General features: G+C 35.0%; 4 protein-coding genes across 4 annotated transcripts; all 4 read left to right on the top strand.

The window, feature by feature from the left end:
• Nucleotides 1-798: 798 nt before the first annotated feature.
• On the top strand, nucleotides 799-5,641 carry LOC108228136 (uridine nucleosidase 1). Its single transcript, XM_017403625.2, has 9 exons — nucleotides 799-1,097; nucleotides 2,238-2,353; nucleotides 2,442-2,501; nucleotides 3,457-3,639; nucleotides 3,721-3,825; nucleotides 4,638-4,734; nucleotides 4,821-4,928; nucleotides 5,063-5,198; nucleotides 5,301-5,641. The coding sequence occupies exons 1-9, from the start codon at nucleotides 998-1,000 to the stop codon at nucleotides 5,407-5,409; spliced, it is 1,014 nt and encodes a 337-aa protein (XP_017259114.1). The 5' UTR covers nucleotides 799-997; the 3' UTR covers nucleotides 5,410-5,641.
• A 1,567-nt stretch (nucleotides 5,642-7,208) lies between these two features.
• On the top strand, nucleotides 7,209-7,523 carry LOC108226255 (uncharacterized). Its single transcript, XM_017401201.1, has one exon. The coding sequence runs from the start codon at nucleotides 7,209-7,211 to the stop codon at nucleotides 7,521-7,523; it is 315 nt and encodes a 104-aa protein (XP_017256690.1).
• A 3,316-nt stretch (nucleotides 7,524-10,839) lies between these two features.
• On the top strand, nucleotides 10,840-15,373 carry LOC108224471 (GDSL esterase/lipase At5g03610-like). Its single transcript, XM_017399109.2, has 5 exons — nucleotides 10,840-11,085; nucleotides 11,172-11,375; nucleotides 14,015-14,289; nucleotides 14,599-14,911; nucleotides 15,040-15,373. Exons 1-5 carry the CDS (start codon nucleotides 11,016-11,018, stop codon nucleotides 15,252-15,254), a joined length of 1,077 nt encoding a protein of 358 aa, XP_017254598.1. The 5' UTR covers nucleotides 10,840-11,015; the 3' UTR covers nucleotides 15,255-15,373.
• A 10,588-nt stretch (nucleotides 15,374-25,961) lies between these two features.
• LOC108225473 (cytochrome P450 94C1) lies at nucleotides 25,962-27,718 on the top strand. The gene has a single exon (XM_017400342.2). The coding sequence runs from the start codon at nucleotides 26,091-26,093 to the stop codon at nucleotides 27,576-27,578; it is 1,488 nt and encodes a 495-aa protein (XP_017255831.1). The 5' UTR covers nucleotides 25,962-26,090; the 3' UTR covers nucleotides 27,579-27,718.
• Nucleotides 27,719-27,722: the final 4 nt, after the last annotated feature.

The following is a 27,722-nucleotide window of genomic DNA, read 5'->3' as shown; positions in this document are numbered from 1 at the left end:
AGTGTTCAACTGGATTTGTTTAAAATCCATTAAAATCTAATATATTCAAATGCTGATTGATTTTTTTGAATGATGGATATTGTGGGGTTGTTCGGTTTATTTTAAATTTTTTGAAATCACTCAAGAATCCATGAAATTTTGAAGCATTGTGCTTAAATCTTAAAGAATCTATATCAATTTTGCGATATTTTATCAAGAATCCGCATAAAATCAAAATGAGATACAACTCATCAAAATTTCTATATTAAAAATAATTCATTGAAATTCCAGTTAAATACACCCTTATAATTTTAATAAATTAAGATAAACAAACTGGTTTTGAAAACTCGTGGATTTTGGTAATGTCTATGAAGTATGAACATCGGAGTTTCCAGTCGATTAGATTTCACCCACGAATATTTGAAGTTTATACTTTATACTTAGACATAGTCACATAGAACAAGGTGAGGGGAGTGTAAATACAGGTGTATAATAACGTCCTAAGATCGTTATTTTAAAAATCCTCAATTAATTTATACATATATTTTTATAAATTTATTGATTATATGGTGATTTTTAAAAAAATTATATATTAAAATTTTTCAATAAATTTGAAAATTTTCTGAATCAATAGATCAATTATTCCGATTTTCCAAATCTCCGACCATGCCTCAGATTTAAAATAATAATATTTAATCGAGTTATCCGGTCGGTACAAAATGATTCTTTTCCATATAAAAAAAGGAAATAATAGGAGCTGCACATGTCAACGAATAATTGGTAGTTGCGTAAAAACGACATCCAAAAGAAGCTCCAGGCATTCTCATCTCGGACGTAAAGTCCTATTCCAATATTGGGTTTAAATGTCAGCTTTGTCGTCCCTACACTGCTCACAATTCCCTTATACATATCGATCAATTGCAACTCCAGCCCCATTTTGATTCCAATTCTACTTTAACAAACCCTAGATACAATACAAACAGAATCTCTATTTGCTTTATAGCACTTTGTGTTTGTGATGGCGAATCATAAAATTGAAGCTGCGGATGGAGTGGTTGCAGTGGACCCCGCTTCTTCTCCCCCTCAAAAGATCATTATCGACACTGATCCTGGCATTGGTACCGCTTTTACTCTCTCTTTTCATTTTAAAAATTGAATGCATCAACTGGCATTATTCTCTTTTGCGATGTTTTTATTCCTGATTATTCTGGATAATATTTTCGATATCTTATTCTCCTTGACTCTCTGGCCCTTACTTGCTTAAATGCGTCGATTAACAAATGTTCTTTTTGTGAAATTTGAACCTGTATTAGGATTTAGGGAGAACGAGAGATTTACTAGAACTAGCTTGGTTCGATTTTAAGGATCGCGTAAATTGTTAGATTTTTAATTGTAACACTTTCAAAATCTGGATGTCCTGACTCGGATATAATTGTGTATACCGGTTGATTGATCTTCATTTGAATCATGTGAAACTTGTAATTTTCCTGGGGATTTGAAATTTTGCTAGGTTGTTTTTTCTCTGTATCAAGCCAGGGTAAATCCTTAGTAGGTGTGAGTAAAGGGTCCTCACCTGCATTCAACTTTCTGGTAGAGAATTACTAAATGTTTCGAGAAGTCATCTCAACTCCTTTCGGAGAATTTTGACCGATGGTTTAAAACACTTTTATACTCAAATTAGCAGCCTAGTTTGAATCAACCCTGTATTATCTGTAGATGTAACTTATATGAGATATTATTAACCTTTTTTTTATGAAGTGAAAACTTGATCTCACATCTTTACGGTGTTGCTCTTTGATCTTATAGTTTTTTCATTCTCCTCCTCTAATGCTTAAAAGCTTCTTTCTCCTGTTGATTTTTATATCTCTCACCATCAAGTGTTAGTAATAAACGAAAATTGTTTGCCTTCACCTGCGACAGTGGCACTTGGCATTCTGTCCTTTTTATGTTTGCCATCTACAGCCCTCAATAATCTTTATATTCACTTGAGATATGAGAATTCGTTAGCTATATGTACATATATATTATGCAACTCTTATATTTGTGCTTAGAATAGTTGTAATTAACAAAAAGTCCAAAAAATGGATTCTTATTTCAGACCTGCAATTTGCCTACTAACAACACCTTAATTATATAAAAAGCTTAATAATTATGATACTCCTTTACAAATTCTTGGTGCGGTATAGAATATATAGTTGCAATTTAATAGTTTAGTTTGACACATACCTTGACGCCTCTTGATTGAATGGGGCTTGCAGATGATAGCATGGCAATCATGATGGCTTTCCAAATGGCTGGTTTGGAGATATTAGGACTAACTACAGTATTCGGCAATGTTTCAACAAAAGATGCTACAAACAATGCTTTATTACTCGTATGCTTTTCTTTTAAATGTTTGCATTTTTTGTGTATTTTGTGTCATGTACATGATCAGTTCTCATTTCTATTGTTCAAAAGGATAGTGTGAGATCGCTGGATGTCAACATGTCCCTGTCGCAGAAGGTAGCTCTGAGCCTCTGAAGGTAGGTCCTGGTTATTGAACACTTTGTAAGTTACAATAATATTCTATAGCCTACCCTCACATTTATGATATTGAGGCTAGAACTAAACAACTCCTTTTGCATTCTCACATCAAAATTCATTAGATTTCATCGTGTTTCTTCTTTACAAAACAGCATATATTTATCATGCAAGCAGATATTATATAGTGATTTTTTCCCCTCTGTCAAAGATATATCTATATCTTAGTTAATTCTTAAACCCAAATCTAGGGGCTGCTTTTGGTTCATGGCATACCAACCATTTAAAGGGAATAGTAATGATATTTTAGTCCAACAATATATTAAAATCTCATTTTCATTCCCGTTAACCAAGTTGGAATCCTGACAGGCTGACACCCTTGTGTTACTCCCATAAATTAAGAGAAATGTCGAGGTCAAAGTACTGCATATCTCACATATTGAACTTGTATTGAGAGTGTCGAGATAAATAGCAACTGGTTTCTTATTCATCGGTTGAGCATTTCCCTCGTATAATTTAGCTGACCATATAAGCATTGTATTTAAAGGTGTTAAAATATAAAGAAATGTTATATAACTTAACAAAGGCGTGCATAATAATGTGGATGGTTCTATTCGATGGACATATATTATCAGTGTAGCTCTGCTTTTTCTGCTACAGAGATATGTTTACTTTATCACATGTATCGAATTTGACAACACAAAAACTGATAGTTAACTTGAATCATCTGTAATTTACTCCTAAAGCTGATGAAATCTCTTCAAAAGTAGGCCACTTCTGAGTTAAATTACAGAATGCAAGAAAAGGTTACCGTTCTAATGTTTTTTCCATTTCATTGTGTTATTACCAACATTTCAACAGATCAAGCATGTAATAGTGATAATGTGGTATATGTTGGTCAAATATCAGGATAAATATGACTATTAGTTGCTTACTGAAAACTTGCACCATTTACAGGGAGGAATTCCACGTGTCGCAGACTTTGTTCATGGTTCGGATGGATTGGGTAATACATTTTTACCTCCACCAAAATCCAAGAAAATTGAAAAGTCAGCCTGTGAATTTTTGGTTGACAAGGTTAATGAATATCCTGGTGAAGTATCCATTCTTGCATTGGGACCACTGACGAATTTAGCTTTGGTAAGTACCGAGTATGTGTATATTTCGGCTTTAGCTTAAACCATAGACAGATATTTTATACTTTATATGATTTATGGTTAGGCTGTCAAAAGAGATTCATCCTTTGCAAAGAAGGTTAAGAGAGTGGTTGTACTTGGTGGATCTTTCTTCGCTTTGGGCAATGTTAATCCTGCTGCTGAAGCGAATGTATGTCATATGCCCCCTTCAAATATAGCTTCTTATTAATGTATAGTTGACTGTTGAATAGTTCTAAGATGTGCATGTAGCCATGTATCTAAAGATGTATAATTGTTTGTGTCTATCATCTTAATATCCACGTTAACTTCTTTCTTCTCCTGTCCTCGTTAATTAATTTTACAAAAAACTCAATAAACAAAGTAGACCATCAATTCAATCCTGTTGATCATGCACAATATGATGTTTGATTCGTTTTCGAGTAAAATTTAGATCTGTGCATTATGTTGGCGGGTCATATGGAGGCCTTTGTGTTGTTCATGTATCATTTCTCGAACCAAATACAACTGGAAATTATTCCATGTTGACCACTATCTGACACTACCACAACACAGGAGTTATTGACACAAGCATATTTTGTTGATACTTTTGTGTTACATGAATCAGTTAAAGGAGCAGGTCAAAAACACGATATGAAACACGAAAATCAAGAACACAAACATGATTTTGTCTCGTTAGGTGTTGTGTACACTTGTCATGCCAAAGTTGAACAAGTCCATGCTCTGGCTTTTCACTTTATGCTCTGACTTCTCTTTGATTTTGATGATTATGCCTTACATATACAGATTTAGGTTTTTAAGCCTAGATGTTATTAAGTTCTGATTAGAATGAGTTTGTTACAACATTTTATTATTTGCCTTGTATGATGAAGTCTGAACCTTACATGTTACTCGTTTATATTAACACCCTATACTAGCATGCATATCTCTTAGCTTACACATGGATTGTGAGTATCATAAATTTTGTTTACTTTGTTTGTTCAGATTTATGGGGACCCTGAAGCTGCAGATATATTGTTCACTTCTGGGGCTAATATTGAGGTTATTGGCATAAACATTACAACTCAAGTCAAACTCACAGGTTAATTATTTTACTGCACCAATATATAATTTTATTGTACAAATCATACTTATACATGTTCTTGATGAATAAATTAACTGTTTTAGATGATGATTTATCTGAACTAAGGGAGTCTGAAGGAAAACATGCTAAGCTTCTGTCTGATATGTGCAAATTTTATCGAGACTGGCATGTAAAATCAGATGGTGTATATGGTAACTACTCCAGACTACATGGACAAGTTCACAATACTTTCTTCATGTTGTTATGTCTTTGATAACAAGATTTGTTTTTCTTGGTTATCTTCCCCTAATAAATAGCACTGATAAAAATGCTCTACTGAATTCAGGGATTTTCCTTCATGACCCAGTAAGTTTCGTTGCTCTGGTAAGGCCTGATCTCTTTAAATATAAGAAGGGGGTCGTGAGGGTTGAGACACAGGGAATCTGTATAGGTCATACGCTGATGGACCAAGGATTGAAGAAGTATGTGCTCCCTCATTATTTGACAAGTGCTTCTCTAGATTAATATATTTTTCTTTAGTAACCAAAGGTTTATTTAATCATCTTATGAAATGTAAACTACAGGTGGAATACGAGTAATCCTTGGACAGGTTATTCTCCTATTTCTGTTGCGTGGACAGTTAATGTTGATGAAGTGCGTGCCTGTATAAAAAAACTATTAATGGCACCATGATGCTACCGCACAATGCGCTGAATTTGCATCATTGCTGAATGCCTGGCGTCCCTGTTTCCTCGGGGCTAATTAAACTGATATTTTTTCAGCCAAAACTGTATTCTTCCGACGTTTGTCCATCTTGTACTTATCAATGTTAATTTAATTGTATCTAATTTTCATTATTACATTGGTTAAATAGAGCAGACTTGCGAATATAGTATATGGAGTTATGGACGACTCTGTTCTAGTCTGTAACAAGAATACCCTAGTATATATGCATAGTCACACAGATGTGTGACTTAAAGTTGTGCAAATTTATAATAAACTTATAATTCTGTAAAACATGATTGCTTTCATATGTCACCGGATTTATATTTGTTAATTTCTTGTTAATCAATATGTAAACTACCGTAATCAACTTATACAAGCTTTATGTATACATATTTACATTAGATGTATAGACGAGCTAAAACAAACTACTGAGTCAACATTTACCTAAATGGTTTAGGTATATCAGTGACTTGATAAGAGGCAACACCAGCACAAAGTCAACCTGGATGACTTGATTGATCTTCTAGGAATGAAGTCAGCTCATTCAATACAACAGTTGAACTAAACTTGTTTTTCTAATTTGATTCTCATCTCCCATTGAAAAGATCATAAAAGCTAAACCTGATGGCATGAATAGTGGTGCAGTTACACAGTTTTTGATATATATTACTGCGTTAAATATTGAATATAATTAATATAAAATTTAATAAAATCCTAATCAGCAGATTACGTGTGAGTCTCATGAATCATAAAAAAGAATTAGAATCGAAGATTACCACATTATCTGTTTATTAAGTTTCTCATTAATATTTTTTCAAATTTTAGCGAAGTAATATATATAGTGATTTACATCAGTTACACGGAGATCAGATAATTACTTGATACTATTTGATGAGAATAACGGGCACTTTGATATAATACCTGCAGTTAAAACAGGTACCCACCACCATGCCACCATAACACAATTGACTCAACTCCCGCCAACACTGTAACCACTCCTCCAACTACCTTTGAAATTTTGATTTCACCTCTTATCTCGTTAGGGTTAAAAATGGGGCGGGTTCGGGGCGGGGACTTCATTTACCAGCCCCGCCCCACATAATTTTTTTCTGCCCCATCCCCGCCCCATTCCCCGCGGGAATTTATTTTTAATCCCCATCCCCGCCCCACTGGGGACTTAATATAATTTCGCCCCGCCCCGCCCCGCTTCTATAATATTACACCTTTAAATAATTATTTTAAAATTAATTAATTTTTTCTTCAGAATTTAATAAAAATATAGGAGACATGTATATTAAAAGCAAAAAACTAATTATAATAGAAATCAAAGAGACATGTTAAACATTGTAAAATTATAGTTTTGTGTATTAAAAATAATAATATTAAATATAATAAATATATTATATTAAATATAATAAAAATATTATATTAAATATAATTATTTATTTATATTAAATATACGTGGGGCAGGGCGGGGAATCCCCGCGGGGATTCAACAAATACCATACTTGCCCCATATTTTGGCGGGGCAGAAAATCATTCCCCGTCACTGCCCCATTCCCCATATTAGCGGGGCGGATCTGCCCCATTCGGGACGGGTTAGGACGGGTTCCCCATTTTCCCCACCCCATTTTTAACCCTATATCTCGTCTACTACTTAAACTCATTATACAGCTTTCTTGATTCACCTTGCCAGTTGCCACCAATTATTTTCAATTCTTCACGCAGCAACACAGTAATCATTGATATATCGAAATTTTACAGAAATGGGTCATCCAGTGACTGAAGTAGCGAATAAGATATCATGGTTTTGTGTTGTGTTGTTGGGAATAATGCTAGTGTTGAACTTCTGCGAGTCCATAACTTCTACAGCAGAGCAAGCGGAGAAGCTAAATGTTTACAGTTTGACGAGAAGAGCATGCGACGAGATTTACGTGGTGGGAGAAGGAGAGACACTGCAGAGCATAAGTGAAAAGTGCGGGGATCCGTATATTGTTGAGTTCAATCCTCATATTCATGATCCTGATGATGTTTTTCCAGGCCTTGTTATCAAAATTACTCCTAATTTTAGCAACTTATAGATACTAGTACATGATACATCACACATTGTCAAGACAACATTCAGTGTGTACAATTCATAATGTATGATCTTGTTGATTGGTTCTATGAAAACAGAACAGGAGTGCTGCACCTGCGTTGGGATTAGAAGAAGTGCTTGTTGCGTGAAAAGTTACTTATAGACGCAAAATTTTAATGTATGTGTGGATAATTCTTTTATGTTTACAACTCATCGGATGTAAAAATTATTTATATAATAATAAAATCCTATCTTTTGAAGTGATCATATACGTATTAATAAAATCAAATTTTAAAAATAAAAATAAATGACTAAAAAAAGTTGGGATTTTCAACTTCTCAATATTTTGACTTATAAGTTGAACAGTACGAATAAACTGCTTCTAATTTGTAAGTTCAAAAAATAAAAGATTTAACTAACTATCTTGAAAATATTACCAGGTAGGGGTGTCAAACGGATAAAACAGATACGGATTTGCCCATATCCGTATCCGTATCCGCCTACTCAAAATCGGATACGGATACGGCTACGCAAATTTTAGAATAAAAAGATCCGTATCCGTATCCGGCCGGATATTATCCGGATAATATCCGTATCCGTTTTTCCAAACATCACCAAAAATCAAATATATATTCTGAGATTAATTAAAAAAAACATATTTTGAACCGTTCAACAGCAAATGTATACCCAATCAGAAATTAATAACATACTTTAACAAAAATTTGGGCATTCAGGCCAAATATTTCGAACAAAATATTAATTTTAACAACTTAAAATCACAAAACAACACTATCTGCAACAATTTTAAAAAGAAAAAGCTTGATGAAGATAGTTCCATTTTCTCCATTTGCAAGATACTTAATGTTTCTTTTTTATGTTAAATATTAATTCTTTTTCAAAATATATATGATAAAATAAAAAATATAAGTAAATAATAAATTTATATAAGTATTATTATATACATATAATAATAATTTCGGATACGGATATTTTCGGATACGGATACGCCTATATCCATATCTGTATCCGCAAACCCCGGATTCGAATACGGATAATATCCGATTTATTCCGGATACGGATTATATCCGCTTTTTCCCGAATACGGTAACAGATTTTTCGGACGGATATCGGATTTTTCGGATTTTTTACACTTGTTTAAAGTCTACAGATGCTGAAACTACTCCTCCGGAGCAACTACTTTTGCTTTCTCTCAACTCTCAAGTCTCCTCATTACAATTCTAAGGACTCAAGGTATGAACATCAGAACATGTACACACGAAAGACGTTTTGTAACTTGTCGACGTTTTGTCCCTCAGCCCAAATTGGCTTATATCTAATTTGACCCAAAGCCACAGCTAAATGGCCTAAAAAAAATCAGGTAATATATATGTATTGCTGCGTTGAAATAAAGGTTTGGAGAATTGTACAGTGTTGCTCAAAATTATTTTTTTATTAGAAATATGTGTTATTGCAAAAATTCAGATTATTATGTATAAAATTTTCCTGTTAAATTAAAAATCAGCTTTTTTTTCTCTCTCTAAAATACAAGAGATTTGTTCTCTTCAAAGAATCAAATTTATGATATGGGGAAATCATGCTTGTACAGTAATCTTATACAATGATAACTGCTCTTTTCTGCTCACTCAACTTTCTCTTTAAATATATTATTACATTACAATTCTGAATTTTTTTACAGTATTTTTATTATTATGACTATTCTATTTGGTTATGTTTTGATTTTTTTAATGTAGGATATCGATGAATTGGATTGAATTTGTGAATTGATGTACTTTTCACATAAAATGATGTTAAAATTTTATCATTTTGGTGTCATGTTGTTGATAATGTAATACTGTCTAGCGAACTACGTTTTCCTATTTATTTTTTTTACTCAAATGAAAAAACATATCTTAGCCTAGGGCCGGCAATTTCGGGTACTGGGCCGGATTCGTGTCGGGTCAACATTCTCGGGTAGTATTTTTTACCCAACCCGAACCCGACCTGAAAATTTAATGGGTACAGATACCTAACCCGAACACGACTCGATTATATTTCGGGTTACCCGACACGACCCGAAATAACCCGAAATTCACAAGAAAGCGAAGATCTTTGGTCTGCAAATTTAAATTAAAAGCGGGACCATTCACCTCCATTCACATCGGAGAGTTCGAATCGGAACAAGAGAGACTTACCAATTTCGAAACTGAAATTCAGTTGAGAGGGGAGTGAGATTCGAATCGGGGAGCGAGAGGGGAGGAGATTGAGAAGTTAAAGATTCGAATCGGAGAGGGGAGGAGGCTGGGGGGGGGGGGTGGTCTGGTTTTGGATTTGGAGGCTGAGAAAGATCAGGGGTTGAGGCGAGGGAGAAACTTGGGAGATAGGGTTAAAAATGGTTCGGGTTCGGGGCGGGGACTTCATTTCCCAGCCCCGCCCCATATATATTTTTCTTGCCTCGTCCCCGCCTCATTTCCCGCGGGGATTTATTTTTAATCCCCATCCCCGCCTCACCGGGGATTTAATATAATTTCGCCCCGCCCCGCTGCTATAATATTACACTTTAAATAATTATTTTAAAATTTAGTAATTTTTTCTTCAGAATTTAATAAAAATATACGAGACATGTATATTAAAAGCAAAAAACTAAATATAATAGAAATTAAAGAGACATGTTATACATTGTAAAATTATAGTTTTGTGTATTATAAAATAATAATATTAAATATAATAAATATTTTATATTAAATATAATAAATATATTATATTAAATATAATTATTTATTTATATTAAATATATGCGGGGCGGGGCGGGGAATCCCCGCGGGGATTCAACAAATACCATACTTGCCCCATATTTTGGCGGGGCAGAAAATCATTCCCCGTCACTACCCCATTCCCCATATTAGCGGGACGGATCTGCCCCATTCGGGGCGGGTTAGGGCGGGTTCCCCATTTTCTCCACCCCATTTTTAACCCTATTGGGAGATCGGGAGTTAGGATTAAGGCGGCTGCGTTCACCAAAGGTGAATATGTGGTTAGGGTTTCTTCTTTTGTATATTAAAGTATAAAATTATAAACATAAACATATATTATATAATATATATAAAAATGTATGCTGGTCAATTTCGGGTTACCCGAACCCAATCCGAAAATAACCCGATTTTTTCGGGTCAGTTTTGGGTCAACCCGAAATCGACCCGAACCCGAAATATCCTAACCCGAATTCGTATTTTGCGGGTCGAATTCGTGTCGGGTTATCGGGTCGTGTCTGAAATCGCTAGCCCTATCTTAGCCCGTCCAATGATAGCCGGCGGAAAGGGATTGGGACAGAGTGACAATGTGACACTTGGGATGATTAAGCCTGCCTTTTTACTTGACAATAGACCTTTATCACTTTCACTTGCGCGCGCACTCATATATAATTGACCAAGTGAGTACATTGTTGGAGTACAAGTATTTGCAGTAGCTTAAGCATAGCGTTTCAGTTGTTCCAAGTCTGATGGATCTCCTTAAACCACTCCTCCAGATCTGCTTCTTCTTCACTCTTCATCTTCTCATTACAACTCAAGGTACACAAACACACACAAATCACTTGTGCTTCTCATTTTTAAAATATTTGAATTACTCTCGCTCACTGTGCATGGACCTGGACCAGGTGCGAAAGATTCATCAGCCCAAAACGGACTCATCCATAAACATGGCCCAAAGCCCAAGCTGTTTGTGTTCGGAGACTCGTACGCAGATACAGGCAACATAAGAAAATCACTTTCAAGTTCCTGGAAGCAGCCATATGGTCTCACTTTTCCCGGCAAACCCGCCGGAAGATTCTCCGACGGCCGTGTCCTCACCGATTACATTGGTAAACTATACTTCAAGTCTTTATTATTTGCATTATTATTATTATTAGTGACTCTCACTCTCCCAATCAGTGGATACTTTTCCTTTTATTTTAGCAAGTGCAGTACATGCACTACTTTATCTTTTGTGTTACTAAAATATAATGATACAAAAAGTTGTTTGTGTGGGTCATTCACATTTGGATACTACTCCTACTATCATTATTCACTTTGCTTTATTTTCATTTTCCAACATGCAATGTCAGCCTTTTCTTTTTCTCGTTTAACGCATTCACAGCCTGTGCATCCTGTATCTTCCTCGTATCATGTCTTAGCTGTTTGCCTGTTAGCTTTAGTTTAATGTAAGTTTAGGCATCCTTAAACTAATCCAATGTTTCAGTGCTATTGCTTGATGCTCTGTTCATACTCCTTTTGTACTTTCTGCTTTGTTACCGGTGAAATGTGTCTTTAGACTCCTTTACGGCACCGGCCCACCACTATTAGACTCCACATTAATAATGTTAATGCACCATTAATACTAATCTAGATACTTACAGTAAGTCTGTAATTATTACATTTACACGGAGTAGTTTTCTGGTGTACTCATGTCAGAAAACATACGTTATGCATTGTGCAATTAATCCGGTGTTCAGAAAATTTATTTCATAGGCTGTTGAGGGTTGAAAGTATATGTAACGTTATACTGCATAGAGCAGTTAAGTGCATTTATGTCAAGAACACCACCAGTACTCCAAATGTTTTCAAATGATAACGGTTCTAAAAAAAAGTGCCATATTTAAATAATTTTTGTATGCATACTCTGTAGGGGTGATCGCGGTGCGGGCGGTGCGGTTTTTCGCTAAAACCGTGAACCAAACCGTGCATGCGGTTTGGTTGAAAACTCAAACCGCAACCGCACCACGTTAGCATAAAAACCGCGTAAACCGCACCACAAAAATGCGGTGTGGTGCGGTGCGGTTTGTGCGGTTTGTATGCTTAAGAATAAATATTTTTAGTTGAAGTTCGAAATAAAATTTAAATGTACAATAATTAAAATCTTTTCTTGTAATAAATTTATATGATACAGTATTTATCATTTTAAAACTACATCAACTACTAAAAAACACAAACAAAAGTGTAAATATGATAATAAATATGAGCACTAAATACAAAGAGACATATTATAATAATATAATCATTTCATAAAAATTTGGTACTCCCTCCGTCCCCCTGAGTAGTATACATTGGGGGACGGGGACGTGGCACGGACTTTAATGCTCCTGTAAAGTGTAATTGTGTAATTTATTTTTAAAATTTTCTTTTTCTGAATTAAAGTTTGGATGTTATATTTTTATTCAGAAAAAGAAAATCTCAAAAATAAGTTACGGAACTATGTTTTATAAGAGCATTGAAATGCGTGTCGAGCAGTTGAAAAGAAACGTATACAATTAAATGGGACAGAGGGAGTATAATAGTAATGCGAGATTGATAAATTAATATTTAACTATTATTTGAAGAGATTTAACAAATATATATAACATAATTATAAATAATATATATGTATATAATATAATTTTATTTGACAATCACTAATATATATATATTATAATATCGCGGTGCGGTGCGGTTTGAACCGCACTACTAATATGTTAAACCGCAACCCGCACCACACCGCGCGGTTTGTGAAAAATTCAAACCGCAACTGCACCACGAAAATTAAAAACCACGTTTTGTGGTGCGGTTCGGTGCGGTGTGGGCGGTTTATGCGGTTTGGGCGGTTTCTGATCACCCCTAATACTCTGTACTCTGTAGATTCTTTATTATTCTCCCTCAATTATCACTTATTTACACTTGTTTGAGAATTCATGGAGTCATGGTCACTTGATATGTAAACCAGACATAGGAGCCGTTTGGATTAACTCGTAAGAATGACTTATTGTGAGAAGTTAATTAGAAGTGAAAATTAACTTTAACTTATGTGTTTATATAATTTTTTTGGTATTTATAACTTTTTGGGTATAAAAATTATTAATATAATAATAAAATATTATAAATTATCTTATAAAGTGGTCCTATATAGTTTTGTAAATCAAATTAAAAAATAAAAATAAGTCACTGAGTTAGGATTTTCAACTTCTCAAATTTTGGGAAGTTGACTTATAAGTTCTTTACACAAACGTACGAACAAGGTGTTCTGACTTATAAGTCCAAAAGCTAGCAAAAAAAGCTGGGCCAAACGGGCCTTATAATTTTTTTACTTAATTCATTAATTAGTTTTCTCAGTATGGCATATTGGAGTATAAGTTTTGAACAAGATTATGTGGAAATTTAGTGATGAAATCGGGATTTGAAGAAAAAATTGAGACCAAAGAAAAATAAGTCCATAACTGATTTATGTTGAAAAAAACTTCTACATTGATTATGAAGGTTAGCTGGGAGCCTGGGGCTGTAGGTTATGCTAGCTCACCCTTGGTTCTGCATTGTGCTTTTCTTCAAGTTAGTAAGTATAATTAAAATCTGGTTTCAGATGGTTACTCACTTAGTTTGCATTTAATAGTGAACTAGTAACACTTGTACTGCAATTATATTCAAATGTCTCTAGTGCTATAAACATACAGACGATATTAGATATTTTAATAAGTCTACGTCATCGCATGTGTAGCCAAGTCTATGGGAATCAAGTCTCCTACACCTTACCAGTGGAAAAGCTTTGCGAAAAAACGTCTGCACTATGGGATGAACTTTGCCTATGGGGGAACAGGAGTGTTTGACACAAACGTTTTGTTGCCAAATATGACCACCCAGATTGATTTTCTAGAGAAACTTATGCTTGATGATCCAGTATATGTCAAGGCTGACCTGCAATCATCATTGGTTCTAGTCACTCTCTCCGGCAATGATTATGGTCATTTTTATACCACAGGTGGCACTGCTCAGGTAAATCTCATACTATGTATATTTTCACTATGTTTCTGCAATATAGTCTCTTTAGATTGCCTTGTTCTTTTTGTAATCTTCTTTGAATATCCTTCCATTACTAGTCTAAGCCATTGATCAACAATTTTTAAAATATAGGATCGAGTATTACACATTTTGGAATATCCAGGAGTCCCTCCAAGATTCTTAGTGATACAAGGACTTGTTAATTATCCTATATAATTCTTCGAATAGCATGCAGTAAGATTCTTGAGTAAGGGCTCATTAAATTTTCTTACCAAATGTCTTCAATGTTACTTTGATATACAGGGATTACAGTCCTTTATTACTCAAGTGGTTAACCAACTAGCGCTGAACTTGAAACGTATTGAAACAATGGGTGCGAGGAGAATAGCCGTGACAGGTCTACAACCCTTGGGATGTCTCCCTCGTTCCACAGTGGTGTCTGCTTTTCAACAATGCAATAAGACTGAGAATACGGCTGTGAATTTCCACAACCTCTTGTTGCAGCAAGCAGTGGCAAAGTTGAACAACGAGAGTAACAGCAGGAAGCCAGTCTTCACCATTCTTGATCTTTATACGTCATTCACCACCGCACTCAAGAACAAAGGGGATCATCCAGGTGCATATGTATCTATGATTCATTGCCTAGGCTCAATTTTCCCGAAAATAAAATGAAACTTGAACACGGGTTCTTTTTATAGTATCTAGTACTTGCATCATATATTGATAAAGGGAAAAACATTGCAGGGGCTACGACGTTTGAGACCCCGCTTAAGCCATGTTGTGTGGGAATAAGCAGTGACAATTTCTGTGGAAGCTTGGATGACAAGGGAGTTAAACTGTACACTGTGTGTAAGAATCCTGAATCGGCATTCTTTTGGGACACAGCTCACCCGACACAAGCGGGATGGCATGCAGTCTATTATTCGTCCTTGAAAGCCACTCTTGAACACAGTTTTTAGTTCCTTCTTCGTTTCAAGTTTTGTGTAGTAGTTTACATTATTATCTGCCATGATAAAATGTGTTTAACACTTCCAAAACCTTGACATGTGTGTGTATATCATGCGTATGTGTTAATATACCCTCTCATCGGAAAGCTTATTTTTCAGATCAATAAAAATAATCTTTGAAGACGCATTTTCAGGACTACAAATGCTTTAAAAAAAAAGGTTTTTTTCAAAATTACCCAAATTGTAAAAATACTTTTAAAAAATCCCCACATCCTCCGAATCCTCGCGGGTCTCCTTTCCCTGTTCGGACAGGGATTGGAGAGAAAAAATCCCATTCCAAATTCAGAATGAGTTTGGGAATCAATATCGAAATCGAAAATCGGAACATGGCAGTACACCACGGTGCCGAAGTGCCCCCTACCCGAAATCAACTTAACGGGGCTGTACAGGGCAGAATTTTTGGATTAAAAAATATCAAAAAAAAACTGTCTTTTTTAGTTCTGGATATATTTGAAGAAAGTTTCAAAACTACTTTTTTTCAAAATATCAAAATCAAATCAGAATTTGAAAGTATCATCATATTTTTGGAAAAAGGGATATATCAAAAATAACGTTTAGGTGGCATCTTTTATAGAGCTCCGTTCTATTTTTCTAATTTTCTGGAATTTTTGGATGAAAAAATATCAAAAAAAACTGTCTTTTTTAGTTCTGGATATATTTGAAGAAAGTTTCAAAACTACCTTTTTCAAAATATAAAAATCAAATCAGAATTTGAAAGTATCATCATATTTTTGGAAAAAGGTGTATATCAAAAATAGAAAGCATTTTTGATAACCAGTCTCTTATCAAATCAACCCCTATAAATTGAGGGCGGACATCATAAAATTTAACATACACAATTTTTTTAAGCTTATTTGTCTTCTCCATCTAATACAATAATGAGTTACACTATGCTAGATGCTTTGGAAGGCGCTAGAGATGATTAGTTGATAAGAGTAAGAGTTCGTCGGATGTTGCAGTCGACAAATCCAAAAACGGGAGAACAATATAGTCTTGATGGATGAAAAGGTCAATAAATTAACTATTAGGGGTATATATTTGTTCGTTATTTTTTTATAATGTTTGTTTTGTTCATCGGACATGTTTGAGGAAAAGATTATTCATGTAACACTTCCACAATATTTGTTTGTTCGGTTCAAGCATCTTTTAAGTGAAGACTATTTATACAGTATCAAAAAAATAAAGGTTGTTGCAACTTCGAAGCACGGGTAGTTATAGACCGGGATCTTATGGATTTAAATTGATGTTTTTGCGGACAACCAATCCAAAAAAGAAAGGAATCACTGATAAACCCGTGAATGGATTGGAGTTCATACTTACCGAGATGATTAATGTTTGTACAACTAGAACATAATGTTTATCCCATTAAAATTAAGGATGGTTTCAGAGTTGCATCTCAATATCTTTCAAACTTTTACGCACATATGCTAAACACAACTAAAATTAAGATTTGTCGTGCTTTGAATCGTTAATTACATGCAGATTTTTATTTTCATTTTTTCACTCATGAATTATAATCAAATTTTCCAATATATATATATATATATATATATATATATATATATATATATATAAATATATATTAATATTAGTATTGCATCGATATGTTTATAAAATAAAATTTATTTTATTTTATAAATATTAATTTTGAATCATTAATATAATTTTTATATGCTGTCGTAAATTTATTTTATTTTATAGATATTAATATTAAATTATTAATATAATTTTTATAACCCGCTGCAACGCGCGGCTTTTCAACTAGTTAATTAATAAGTGCCCCTCACATAGTTGTTTAAAAAATTTTCTTTTAAACAACTATGTGAGGGGCATTTATTAATTTCTTTTTCCAAATTTAAGAATTTATTTTTTGAAAAAATATATATTTTATAATATGTCCAGATATATAAGTTAAGAAAGTATTTTATATTTGTTATTTAGAAAAAAAAAATATTTATTTGAGAAAAAGTATAATTGTTCTTATTTTTTCTCAAAAGTAAGTCTTTATTTCTAGAAAATTATGATTAGCCAATGCCATAATAAATCAAATAAACCAGTTTCAGCAGTACCATATGAAGCCCGCACCATAGTGTACCAGTTCGAGCAAACCTCCCTGAACGAGACAGAGAAGCCACAGGCTCACAGCGAAGCAAAGCTCTATCTATGAGCACGAGAGGTTGCTATATTACCTTTTTTTTTTTTTTTTTTTAAGGAGGTTGCTATATTACTTGGTGTAAAAAAAATTGATATTTAAAATTACATAAAATTTCACCAATAATATCAAAACTAAAATTTATTATTGTTAAAATTTCTCCTAACAAAAACCATATATTTGAAAAATTATATATTAAAATTTACTGAAATCATATATCACCGGCCCCCATCCCCCTGAGAGTCTGAGACCCGTAATATGATTATTATGCTGGCACAGAGGATTTGCATAGTTGCTGTTTTTACCAAAATTTGCGGGTTAAAAGCCAAGCCTATTTAATTTCTATAACAATGGAGTATGTGTTTTTATGTATGAATATTTAGTAGATCGAATAGATGAATATCGAATAGAAAGCAAAAGACAAGAACACAAGCAATTTTGGTGACGCGGAAAACCCCGATGTAGGATAAAAACCGCGGGTGGGAATGACCCAGCCAAATATCCACTATAATGATGTAACATCAGCTTACAAGTATGATAAAAGCAAGATACAAGTACAAAAATACGCAGACGTCGGCTTTAGAAGTAGTTCATGTCCGACAGCAGCATGCACCCGTCCGACAGCAGTGTGCACCCGTCGACACCTCTATGTACCCGTCGGCAGAATGATTTGAGGGAGATGAAGATGTATAACTCAGCTGATATAAGTTGAAGAAGAGAAATCCTTGTATGTTAATATATGTGTATGTGTGTGTATCAATTTGTATATCTTGGGGCTTGGTTTAAGGTTTATATGTAAGGAAAGAGTGATGGATAGAAGATGAAGTTGAGGGCTTGTAGAAGTGTGTTGTTAGAAGTTTGTATGTAGAAGATAAGTAGTGTAATGGGAAGTAGTGGTCAATCAGGATGCAACTTGTGGGTGTTAAATATAGTGTATGATACGTAACTTAGGTTGCCAAGTAAAGTGTAATGGATCCTTCAGCCACCAGTGTTCTAGTTATATTTATACATGAATGAGATAACTACTTAGAGTCCAATTCTCCCACAACTCCTATTTTTCCTCCACTCTCCATTCCACGTGCGTGTTAGCTCCTTCCTATTTTGTTGGCACTTCTTCAACTACTGCTTGAACTCTCCTCCTAAATAGGTGGGCTTGTTGGTACTCAGTCTTCATGCTTATCCACTTGTTACATCACAGTTGCTTCCCGTCAGCTCTTTTCCCGTCGTGTCAGCTTAGATTCCCGTCGTGTCATGACGCCTGTAAAATCTGGTTATAACAATAGCCCCTAATTTTGTTGGGTGGAGACATGCATCCAATAAAATTACTTCTTGAACACTCCATTTTCCTCAGATCATGGCAAATACGATGCTATGATAAAATACCGACCCTTGCAATATGTGTCTTGTTCGCTATTGTCTTGTATCGAGTCCTTATCTTGTTGTGTCGTTATAATGTCATCTCGAGTTGTCATCGTTGTCTAAATCTTCTAATGATGAAAACATCGACGAGTAGCTCACTTGTTGTCGTTAGCATTAACATGTCAAGTTGTATGACGTTGCTTTGCATTATATATGTAAAGCTCCTTGTACATGACTTCCGACATATGCAAAATGTTGTATATAATCTTGTGATTGTCGGCTGCATATTTCTATGTGTCCGTGACTTGAAATTGTTTCATGTGACCCCTTAATTGGGAGTGATTATGACGTAATGGATAGGAGTACCAACACGTAAAGTGTTTTGTAGCATGTCTTCCGTTCGTAATATGTAACTTGTAGACATGATGTGTAACTCGTCATCATATCGTGATATGTTGTTTGTAAATGTTCATGTCACCTGCAATTATAATATGTAACACGTAGTCAATGCAATCTATCATGACACGTGTAAGTGATGACATGTAGAAATGTACGTTGTAATTCATGAGCCCGACCAAGGGTCATAACGTGTGTAATTTCGTGGAGCTTTCGTCGACATGTATGTTATATAAGTCGATGTATTTAAACTTGTGATATGCGTAATTGTAGTCGACAAATTTATTTTTTATAACGTTGGTGCACGTAGTATATGTATTCGACAAATATATATATTCGATGAATATATAATTTTCAGACGTTGATGCATGTAGTATATGTATTCGACAAATATATAATTTTCAAATGTTGTTGTATTCGACAAATATGTTTATTTTCAAACGTCGATGCATGCATTCGTAGGCTGGCTAAAAGACCTTTCCCTCTTGAAACTCAGCTCGTAATTGTAATTGTGATTATGAAATATTCATAATGTTTTAATGCATCATTATTAGTGGCGTCGTAAGTTATTGTGTAATGTGTAGTATTGTCGTCGTAATCTATCGATAATGATCAACCGTAGTACGATGGGTGATCAGCCCTCCTTGTTTATTAAATAATTATCTAAAATATACTCATGCAATATCATGTCACAATAGATATCATGATGAAGACGTCAACTTTAAGCAGATAGATATAAATACAACTTGTAAGCACTTGCACAATCATATTTCATCACACATATCAAATCAAGTAGAGTAGCAAGTCATGTAAGAAACAAGCACATGTATCATTATGCTTAGATCACAAATCATTCAAGCAAACATTTATTCAAAGCATGAAATATCATCTAAATGGCATAAGCCCAAGTAAAGATCGTAATCAACTTATTATCATATTGCTAAAGACTAAGAGAACAAAGAGGATTAGTTCACTTACATGTGATAAAGCTTCAAATGTAGCGCGTTTGAGCCCCAGGGGACTTGTAATTCGTAATGTCTTGTTGAATCAGGTTGAAGTCGTCGGACACTCCCAGAGGCGTCAATGATTCATGTCCCATCATGATGTTGACTGTCATGTCAGTTTACAGATATGTCCATAAGTTGATGAGGTTGTACCCCTTTCTGGGTATATGTCTTGTACCACGTTCGCCTTGTCATCAAGCTGACCTTAATTAAGTTTTTTGGACTTGTCGATAGTCCATTGACTTTTTCTTCTAGTTTATCTTTCGTGGTCATGTCATGTCTTTTTACTTTACATCATGTTGAACAAGTGATGTCGATCGTGTTTAGGGTATGCTATATTGTCCCCTTGTGGCGATTTTAGGACTAGTCCTAGTCATGTCCTGTTGAAATAGAAGACTTCGACTGAAATCAGTCACAAAATTAGCAAAATATGTGACTCGATTGTTGTTTGTGACTCATAGGTGATAATGTATTTGACATGATCTGTCATGTTTCTAGAGTTCATGTCTAGCTGTCATGTCGATCATCATGTCAAGACTTTATGTCCAGCTGTCATGTTGTTATTTTTATACTATCACCATGTTTGCTAGTCATTCTGGATGCTCGACTTCATGTATCATGTCCTTTTTGAATTAGTTGTCTGCTTTGCGATTGATTATCTTAATTCTGTTTGATGTCCATTTGACATGTATGTGGTTTGACTTGTCGTCATTTAACGTGTGTATGTTCATGTCGAGGCTGCTACCCATTGCATCGTCGGTTCCCAAGCGAAGGTGTCCATTCTTCCTGTCAAAAAATCAATTATGCCGGTCTCTCTCTTTGGTGCCACGTCATGTCCTCTTGTGGTGTTTTTTTTTCTGCGTAGATATCGTCCATGTCTTGTTGCTCGTGTCGCGTCACATGTTGTTCACAGGTACCCGTCAGACATGATGAGATGAGTGTAACTTGTTCCTATCGTACATGTCATGGTCGTTTGTGGTCACTTCCGCTTTGTTTAAACTTGACAAGTACCTTCTTAGAGTTTTTGTGTACCACTGAATGATGTGAGACATGTATGCTGTCGTCTTCTCAAACTATATCAAAATCACCGTGTTGCAGGTTGAAGGCGTCGGCTATATATGGACAGGTAGATCAACTCGTCGGGCAGTCCTCCTTAACCATTGTAATGTTGGACGTGTCAGTGTAATTCCCAAATCCTTACTCATGAAGAGCTATCATAATGCATTTAAGATCCATATTATAAACTTCCATTACGTGTGTTGAGTGACGTGTTCTTTAATTCAGCCAACCCGTCGGACAGCCCCATGTTTGTAACCAGAAATCTTCTCGCTATGTCAACCAAAGTGATGTGATATAGAAAATCAGTGTATCCATGACGCCTAACTCTTGCGCGTCGACGTGAACTCCATTGCCATAGAAATCATGTAAGTGCTTCGCTAGTTTCCCACAGACGGCGCCAATTGTTTTAACCAGAATTTTCGGGTTGAATACTAAGCAATTTAATCAATAAAAGTGAATCAAAATAAAGTGCGATAATAAAGTGCGATAGAATGGAAAATAGAAATAATTGTCTTTAAGAAACAGCAAAATCACTGATTCAAGTTTAAGGCGAGGATACTTCGTGCAAAATACTAATATTGAATCGAGAAAGAGGATTACCCGAAGAAGAAAGCACCGCCTGACTGCATTCTACCCGTCCCCATTCCTTATTCCCTCTTGAACCCTATACGCCTCCTCCCCTGCAAATCTAAGCTATCATCTCTATTTTAATATTAACACACACCAGTTGCCCCTCTCTATTCTCAGCCCATGATTTCTTACTCAACATAATCAACTGCCCTTGGACATTTTCTGTCAACTCTCTGTTTCGACTAGAGATACATGATCGTATACGATCGATTGTTAGTCGGATCATGCTTAACAATCCCGGTCGCGCCATTCCTCCAAATAAGATTGTCGAGTTTCAGAAAGCTTTTAGTCTTTTCGACAAGGTGCGATCTTTCCAATACATTATACTTCATGATTATGGTTATGTGATTATCTATGGATTCACAGTATATATTATTATGGTGTGGTTCATAATTTTCATGATTAAGTATAATGGTGTGGTGTGCTTGAATCTATTAGTGTATGTGTTGTTTTGTATCATATTTTGTCATTTCTTGATCTATTTTGCCTGATTCGGAGGAGATTGGGTATTTGTAATCATTTTTATATCATATGATTAGTTACATTTTTGAGTTTTGGATTCGCATTTTCGATTTTTAGTTTTCGCTAGTGTCCATGATGAATGTTTGTGTTTTTCCGGTTCTTGCACGGTGACGGTGGAGGTGGTGTAATGGTGCTTAATTAGCGCGTGTTTTGATATTAGATTATTCTGATTGACTTATTTTGTTGCATGATTTTAGTTTAGATTTGAAAATTTGGAATTTATTTGATTTTAATAGTAATAAATGTAGGTCTTAATTTTAGTTTTTGTGAATGGCAAGTTGACTATTTTAATTTATTTGGTTTTAAAATTTGAATTTTCTCTTCATACTTTAATTTGAACTTTTATGTAGTAATTAGAAGATTAATTAAAAGATTCAAATTTTGAATCTTATAAATGAATGCATTTAAATATATTTGTACCATTTATGGGTTATTTGAATTTTGAATCTTGTAAATGAATGCATTTAAATATATATACCATTTTGGTGGCCAAGGGTGACGACGGCGACGGTAGTTCCGGGATCAGCATGCGATCCGGTTTCAAAAAGGAAGGCGCTTCACTGTGCCTTAATGAAGGCGTTAATTGTGCCTCTTTATTGAGGGTGTAATTTGTGCTCCATAATTGATGGAGTTAAATGTGCCTTATTTGAGGTGTTAATTGGCCTTAATTGAGGACGTTAATTGTGTCTTAATTAAGGGCATTAATATTTTATTAATTGTACCTTAATTAAGAGCTTAATTGTCTCAATTATGAGTTATCATAATTGTGGGAATTTTTTGATCATCTCATGCAATATACACGTGATTTTAATATTAATTAATTATTGGATATATTATCTTTTATTTTTATAATATATATAATGTGTTATATATGTCGACTTATATTATTCTTGTTTTCTTTCTTCTATTCTCAGGATTCTTGGAAGAAGACGGGTTTTTCTTTTCGGACATTAAAGTTTTATTGTCTAAATTTCCCCGGTCATCTTGCATGTCCGACGGTTAGATAATAAGCTTTCTTGAATGAAAGAATTATCACGGTGAACTGCTGTTTCATATTGTTGAGATTCATTCTCATTTTCAAAAAAAAAAAAAATAATAAAAAATAAAGTGCGATAAAGTAAATAAGACGAAAGATTGGTGACGCGGAAAACCCTTGTGAGGTAAAAACCGCGGGTGAGCTCGGCCCAGCCAGAAAGATAATTCACTAAGTTGAAAAGTAGGTTGCAATGTATACTGTAAGTGTTGGATGCTAATCATCTAATCCTCTACCTTGATATATCTCAGCCCTGTTTATACACAAGTCTTCAGCTTTGAATATTATTGTTGCCGTTATACTGCCTAAACTTTCTCCACGTACCCTTCAAAGTCTCACACTTCTGTTACAACCGAAGCTTGTACTTATCCCTATATTTATGCTAGCCAACGACTGATTCCTCACAGCATGTCACTCACGTGCCCCAAGCATCCTTGCTTCCCGCAGTCCTTGTCATGTCTTTTCATCACGTCGTCTTCGTCATGCTGCAGGTGTCAGGCCATGTACAAAACTTGATGTCATAACATTAGCCCCATGATTTTCTGATTAATTATTTCACGTCGTATCTGTAAATTTCGGATATAACAGTTGCCTGAAGGAACTTTACGGATATCATTAATTGCAATGCTCTTGTTTATACTCCCTCCGTCCTTTTTACATGTCTATTTTGCTTTTCGAGGAGTCAAATTGACCAATTTTTGACTAAACATTACGAATTATCTACTTATTATTTTTAAAATCTGAAAGTTACATATTAAAGTAGACTAAATATACTTTTTAATGGTATAATTTTTAATATTTTTTACAATTATCTGATACATGTAAAATTCAGTCAAAATTCAGTCAATTTGACTGGTCCAAAATCAAAATGGACATATAAAAAGGAACGGAGGGAGTAAGATAAATGATGAATCATAAAAGTATAAATACGCAGCCTTGAGTGGATTAAAATCCTCGTGCACTACTGATTAGGGTGGTGGTCCTAGAGTACTATTTTTGTGGAAAAACTCAGATTTTTTGGGTCAGTATCATATTTCTTTAGTCAATCGACGTGGATGATTAATATCCCACCGTCCAGTAGATTGAACTCCAACAAAATGAGAAAGAAGAAACTGCACTTCATGGTTAAACACGTGTTAAGATCAAGAATTATCAGTTTTGAAGATGGAGCTGGCTTGCTCAGATCATCTTCAGTAGATTAGTTTATATGATGTCCTAAGATCTACGATTGGATTCAAAAAAGCGTAGGCCTCGGGCAATTTGGCGAAGAGAAATATGAAAAAAAATTCATTACAACAAAGTCCTTACTCATTTTTAAATTTTAGGATCTTTTTTTCATTCCTCCTTAATAAATAAATAATATATGACCCATTCTTCATTTTTAAGGATTGTGGAACCATTCCTCATATTATTTTGAATAATAAAATGTTCATTTCTCTCTTTTTTCTCACTTTTTTTTTTCTTATTACAAGTTGAATATAATATTATAATAATAGGGAATATAAATGAGCAATGTTGCTGGAGTTCCTATTCAATATAATGTAAAAATAGTAATTCTTTAAAAATTACATATTTTATTATATATTTAGACAAAATGTTAGGACTCTGCGGGAGATGGTCATAATTTGATCATGCGACTTCCTCATTAAAACATTGTACTACTAAATTAAACATGAAAACCATAAAAACTACTGTTAGAACCTAGTCTATGGACCATATATCATCGTCGGAAATCACATGTTTGCTTCACATATACTGCATTGAGTAAATATATATCATACATGTGTATCACGTATAAGATACACATGGATCGTCAGCACTGACGGTAAGGGGTCGAATCGACAAGTCGTTGTGTTGGGGACACTCCCACATGCCCAGTGAATTAAGATCTGCGCAAGTATCACTGGCAAACTGGCCCCTGGACTGTCTTTGATGAGTTTGTTGTCAGCATAATCCCTTAATGGCAGGCCTTATCTTCGAAGTTCGAACCATCGTGTGGCTTGTATTTCTGGCTCTCATGCAGCTCAAGATCAGTTAAAGAGGTATTATATTGTTTATGTGTAACTAAAAGAGTACAAGCACACTTAATTAGAAAGGAAAAAAAAAGAGCACAAAAGAAAAAAAAGCTCTCTGTGTTTGGCAAAAAAAAAATAGCAACCAAGAATTTATCTCTGCAGAGATGCAAGATTTGATTCGATAATGAAATGCTATTTGTTTCCGTCGGGAAAAAAAAAAAAAAGGAAGACACTATGATCACAAAACGTCGGGCTGTCGATTTCAGCATAACTAAACTGATGGGATGAATTTTCTTGAAATTTGTCAATTTATTAGGCGGCAGTGCTTGCCAAAACAAACAGCTCAGTTTTTAAATACGGCAGTTCAGAGTTTAAATCATGTGGTACCATTTTAGGAATATATGCACGTGTTCGTATGGGTACAAAAAATTCAGGGCCAGGAAATTTAAATGTGATTCTCCGTATTTTTTCAGCAACATTTTTACTCCCACGAGGAACGTGTGCCTGCCCTGTCTTCATATTTTTTTCCCCTTTTATTTTAGTAGGCACACAATCACGAAATTAGAAATAAATACAAGTATAAAACAGGCATAGCTTCGTATCTCTAGTTATTTATCCATGGAGTTGAAGACTCTTTGGTTGGTGCAGTCTCTTCAACCGATTACACTTCTCCTCGTCTGCATTATCTTTTGTCTATACTTATTCTTAAAACCAAAGTTTTGTTGCAAGTGTAACATTTGCAAAAGCTATCTCAACTCAACCTGGAGGCATGAGTTCCACAACTTATGTGACTGGTACACTCATCTTCTTCGAAAATCACCTACTCATACCATACACATACATGCTCTTAATAATATTGTCACGGCTAATCCTGAAAACGTTGAGTACATGCTCAAAACGAGATTCGATAATTATCCGAAAGGGAAGCCTTTTTCAGTAATATTAGGCGATCTTTTGGGCAGGGGAATTTTTAATGTCGACGGTGATTTGTGGAGGTTTCAAAGGAAAATGGCTAGTCTTGAGCTTTGCAGGAGTTCTGTAAAAGCCTACATGCTTGATGTTATTAATTTCGAGATTAAAACCCGCCTCACGCCACTATTATCATCATTTGTTGATAGAAAAAGCGGCGTTTTGGATTTGCAAGATGTTTTTCGTAGATTTGCATTTGATTGTATTTGCAAGATTTCATTCGGTTTGGACCCCAAGTGTCTTGAATTGTGCCTTCCTATGTCCGAGTTCGCGGTTTCGTTCGACTTGGCTTCACGGCTATCAGCTGAGAGAGCTATGACAACGGTTCCTCTAATTTGGAAGCTGAAAAGATTTTTCAACATTGGTAGCGAAAGAAGACTGAAGAAGGCGATAAATATGATCAATGTACTAGCTCAAGAACTGATTCAACAAAGGCGAAAAAAGGACTTCTCAAATGATCCTGACCTTCTTTCTAAATTTATGAACAGCAGCATAACTGACGACGAAACACTACTAAGAGACATTGTCATTAGTTTTGTGTTAGCCGGGCGTGACACTGTTGCGTCAGCCCTTACTAGCTTGTTTTGGGTACTAGCTAATCATCCATTGGTCAGTGAAGCCATCCGAGACGAGGCGGACCGAGTCATTGGAACCAACCAAGAAATGTCAAGTATTGAGCAATTGCAAAAACTGCACTACTTGCAAGCTGTAGTATATGAAGGTATGAGATTATATCCTCCTGTACAATTCGATTCCAAATTTTGCTTAGAGGACGATATTTTACCCGACGGAACATTTGTGAAGAGTGGAACAAGGATCACTTACCATACGTACGCGATGGGGCGAATGAAAGAGTACTGGGGTGAGAATTGTTTAGAGTTCAAGCCTGAGAGATGGTTAAGAGATGGTGCATTTTTCCAAGAGAATCCTTTTATGTATCCTGTGTTTCAAGCTGGAGTCAGGGTCTGCTTGGGAAAAGAAATGGCTCTGTTAGAGCTTAAAAGTGTCATTCTTTGCCTATTGCGATGCTTTGATATTCAGTTGTCTTGTCCCACTCAAATGCCACGATTCTCACCGGGTCTAACAGCCACATTCAGCGGCGGATTACCGGTATTAATTCGTGAGAGAATACGCTAAATAGTACATACACACTGTTGCATTGAAAATGAACATTCGTGTGTTGAACTCCATTAATTGTAAAATTCTTGTTTTCTGGTCCATCTTTTACACATCTCATTCTTCCATTATCTATTCAAGTTACTCCCTCTCTTTTTTTATACG

The sequence above is a fragment of the Daucus carota genome, chromosome 6 (genome assembly GCF_001625215.2).
Source record: "Daucus carota subsp. sativus chromosome 6, DH1 v3.0, whole genome shotgun sequence".
NCBI lineage: Eukaryota > Viridiplantae > Streptophyta > Magnoliopsida > Apiales > Apiaceae > Daucus > Daucus carota.
Note: the sequence above shows the minus strand (reverse complement) of the source record. Positions and strands in the feature narration are given on the sequence as shown.

Bases quoted from the DNA above. Each gene is read 5' to 3' on its own strand.
- LOC108224471 (XM_017399109.2), top strand. From the start codon at position 11,016: ATGGATCTCCTTAAACCACTCCTCCAGATCTGCTTCTTCTTCACTCTT. The intron at 11,376-14,014 runs GTAAACTATACT...TCGCATGTGTAG, and splicing joins TGTCCTCACCGATTACATTG to CCAAGTCTATGGGAATCAAG. The intron at 14,912-15,039 runs GTGCATATGTAT...AAAACATTGCAG, and splicing joins GAACAAAGGGGATCATCCAG to GGGCTACGACGTTTGAGACC.
- LOC108228136 (XM_017403625.2), top strand. From the start codon at position 998: ATGGCGAATCATAAAATTGAAGCTGCGGATGGAGTGGTTGCAGTGGAC. The intron at 2,502-3,456 runs GTAGGTCCTGGT...CACCATTTACAG, and splicing joins GTAGCTCTGAGCCTCTGAAG to GGAGGAATTCCACGTGTCGC. The intron at 5,199-5,300 runs GTATGTGCTCCC...TGTAAACTACAG, and splicing joins ATGGACCAAGGATTGAAGAA to GTGGAATACGAGTAATCCTT.
- LOC108225473 (XM_017400342.2), top strand. From the start codon at position 26,091: ATGGAGTTGAAGACTCTTTGGTTGGTGCAGTCTCTTCAACCGATTACA.
- LOC108226255 (XM_017401201.1), top strand. From the start codon at position 7,209: ATGGGTCATCCAGTGACTGAAGTAGCGAATAAGATATCATGGTTTTGT.